The 3,593-nt window shown below is 32.5% G+C and overlaps 1 protein-coding gene across 1 annotated transcript; it reads right to left on the reverse strand.

Annotated features, from left to right (window-relative positions):
- Positions 1-374: 374 nt before the first annotated feature.
- On the reverse strand, positions 375-1,404 carry LOC124938302 (PRA1 family protein B4-like). The gene has a single exon (XM_047478722.1). The coding sequence runs from the start codon at positions 1,287-1,289 to the stop codon at positions 621-623; it is 669 nt and encodes a 222-aa protein (XP_047334678.1). The 5' UTR covers positions 1,290-1,404; the 3' UTR covers positions 375-620.
- Between the last annotated feature and the right edge of the window lie 2,189 nt (positions 1,405-3,593).

Raw genomic sequence — 3,593 nt, forward strand, 5'->3', positions numbered from 1 at the left:
CCAAACTGACAGTTTTATAATAGGCAATTTAATAAACAAGTATCATTATGGCCTAGTGCTCAATTTATTGAACTTCAAATTTTTTAAGTATGGGTCAAAAACACATTAAGATCAATAATAAATTGAAACTGTCAAAAACATATCAAGACTATAAATATGGAAGATGAGTTGAATAAATTTAATTTGACCAAGAAACTCAATTTAGTTTGAGTTACCAACTCATAATCAACCCAAACAAAACTTATATGAACTAGATAGATCAAATTTGGGTTAAATAAGAGTTGGATAATGCGAATTTGATTTACCCATCACCACTAGTTTCAGATTCTTTTGCATTCTTTAATCTGGATTATCTTTCATGACAGATTGATGGGTAAGGATAAATTTAGATGTATTTATATAAGAACCAAGAGATTTGTGGAAAATTATACACTAGAGTTATAAACTATATGATGATCCTTATATAAAGTTGAAATTTACACAAACAATCATAGTAAATGGCTATCAACAACAACACTAATAGCCTCAATCCTCATCAACACAAAGTAGTTAAATCGAAAGTATGAAATACAAAACTAACAACCAATTTACCCAATTCAACCTTTTCTTTCTCCATCAGATCAGACACGACCAGCCACCACAGAAGCAATTTTGGTCGTCGATGATGATCCAGCAAGGAATGATAGGAATCCAGTAGATGCAGCGGTATCTTGATCATCCAAGAACAGATCTTCAGGAGTCCTGAATGCACCATGACAACAAACAATAGCCAATCCAACCATCAATGCTGAAATCAGAACAGATCCAACACTAGTCAAGAAGATCACAACTAAACTCGCAACAATAAGAAGCCCTAGAGTTTCTTTATCAGAATAGTTACGGCCGAACACAACAAGAGGCTGATCGGAAGGACGGAAGAGATATAGAAAGATCCATGCGGCTAAAAGACCAGCAAGGGTGATGAGAGAAAAAGGGTTTGTGAGAAGAGAGATGCCCAGAACAATAGCGATGAGTGCGAAGTAGTTTACACGAAAATAAGAATAGTTTTTGCGGATACGCTGTGTAGCATCTGTGATCGAATCTGGCCTTGAGATGGCGGATCGGTCGATGAGTTCCGACCATGGACGGCGCTGACCGAGACCGTTGCGGACGGTGTCGGTGATGTTTGAGATGAATGTGCTGATAGCTGGAGTCACAATTGGCGGCTGTGATTGTGCGGCGGAAGGGACGGTGGTTTGTGGGTTTGAGATTGGGAGAATTGCTGGAGTTGAAGAAGTCATCGGTTTCATTTTCAGATCTGATCTGATCTGGAAGATGGAGAAGATTATCAAATTGCAGAGATCTAGAGAAGAAGAAGAAGATGAATGAAAGAAGGTTTGAGAAATATGATGCTTTTATTATGTTATGTGGTTAACGCGGTTAAGGAAAAGGTGTCATAGATGATAACAATTTATATATTTTATTTTATTTTATTTTATTTTCATAATATAAAATTGTATAAATAATTACTAAAAAAAATATATTTTTTTTTAATGAGAAGTATTTATTGATTATAAAATTTGATAAAAGTTATTAAAAAAATCAACACATTCTTACAAGATAAGGGTTGAATTAGACCAACCTAATTTAACCCCAAAAAAAATGTTTTGCTAATTAATCATTAATCATTTATATAGGATGGAAATAATGAGAATTGATACAAATTAATTCTCTTTTCATATTTTGAGTTTCAATTATTATTTATTTAAAATATGAAAATATAATTTTAGATCTCTCAATTTCATCTATTTTATTTTAAAAAATAAGACGAACACATGTTCGATAAAAGATTACTAATACAAACAGAGGTATAAGCAACCAACTATTGCGAGTATAATTCAAATTATAAAAATTCGAGACGAAATTCGATTTGACTAAATAAAATGTCGCACCAAATAAAAGACAACTTTTAGAAGAAAATATCTTTTTAATTGTTTAAATATTTTTCTTAAATAAATTGGATTTAATAACCCTATTTCAATTCAAATAAAATAGATGATATCATAAAAATAATGTCTCATTCAAAGCTGTACGATTACGGTTTTCACATTGATTAACAAATAATATATTTCTTCTGTCTCATTTAAAGTTTTACACTTTTTCATTTTAGACGTCTCTCTCAAACCTTATATTTCAAAAAATGAAAAGTATGGTCTCTAATTACTTATTACAACTATTCCCACTTTTTACTTATATTATACCATATGTCATTCAATTAACACACATTAATTATACACAACTCTATTAACCCGCCCCATTTATGCCCACCCGCCCACTCAATTAAAATTCTCTAGATTCTTCCATTATTAAACCCTAATCATATTCTATATCTCTCTCTTTTCTCTCGTCGTTGTCTCTCTTCTCACAATAGTCGACCATCCACCTCTTGTCTCTCTATCCGATTATGTTCTTCCCATTTTCCGATTCTCCAGAATTGGTAGATTTTTTAAAGGATTCATGTTTCCCTAAATTGATGTCGGATTTTTGGGAGCCGGTGTGGCCGGATTCAACTCCAGAAGGGTTCGAAAGCCTATTTTCACCATCGGCAGACTCCTTGGTGGCCGAAACGTTGTCGTTGGAGGCCGGAAAGACGAAGAACAAGACGGCGGCTGAAATGGAGAGGAGAGCCGAGTTTTGGGCTATACTTGATATTCTCTGCCCTCTTGTGATGACACTTCCTGAATTACAACAGGTGCTATTGTTTTTATTTATTTTGTTGGCAATGCATGTTAATAGATCTATGGTTACTTAAATTTGACTGACCAGAGAATCGGAAAATGGAAAAGACATAATCGGATAGAGAGGCAAGAGGTAGATGGTCGACTATTGTTAGAAGAGAGAGACTGGGGCGAGAGAAGAGAGTGACAGAGAGAGATAGAGAATAGGATTAAGGTTTCCTAATGGAAAGATCTAGAGAATTTTAATTGAGTGGCGAGTTACAAGGTATAGATGGAGCGGGTTAATAAAGTTGTGTAGGATTAATGTGTGTTAATTTAGTGGCATATGGAGTAATAGAAGTAAAAAGTGGTGATAGTTGTAATAAGTAAGTAGAAACCATGTTTTTTTGGAAAGGTAAGTTTTGAGTGAGACACCTAAAATAGCAAAGTGTAAAGCTTGAATGAAATTTAAGTAATTAAATGAATTAGAGATGAGATTAAGGTTGGTAAACTCTTGGTCAAAAATATTTTGTGTATGAATGTTGTCTTATTTATTACAAAAACAAATTTCTTTAAATTTTAAATTTATTTTGTAAAATAAGTTATTACAATTTTTGAATAATAGTTTTTAAGTGAAAATCAAAGTTCACCATAATTTGATTCAATAGTAATTATAATCACAAATATTGTGATTTTTTTTTATTCTAAAACCAGTCTCCCCAAATTAGATACAATGATACTATTTTTCACCACTAACTTGCCTTTGATACCCAAATTACCATGAACACACAATCTAGCCAAGAATGTGAGAGTAAAAGGAAGTAATTTTAGGTTTAGACAATGTTTTTAAAATATATATATATCAAATCTATTAGTTATAAACTAACAATTAGACAA

The sequence above is a fragment of the Impatiens glandulifera genome, chromosome 5 (assembly GCF_907164915.1).
Source record: "Impatiens glandulifera chromosome 5, dImpGla2.1, whole genome shotgun sequence".
NCBI classification, from domain to species: Eukaryota; Viridiplantae; Streptophyta; class Magnoliopsida; order Ericales; family Balsaminaceae; genus Impatiens; species Impatiens glandulifera.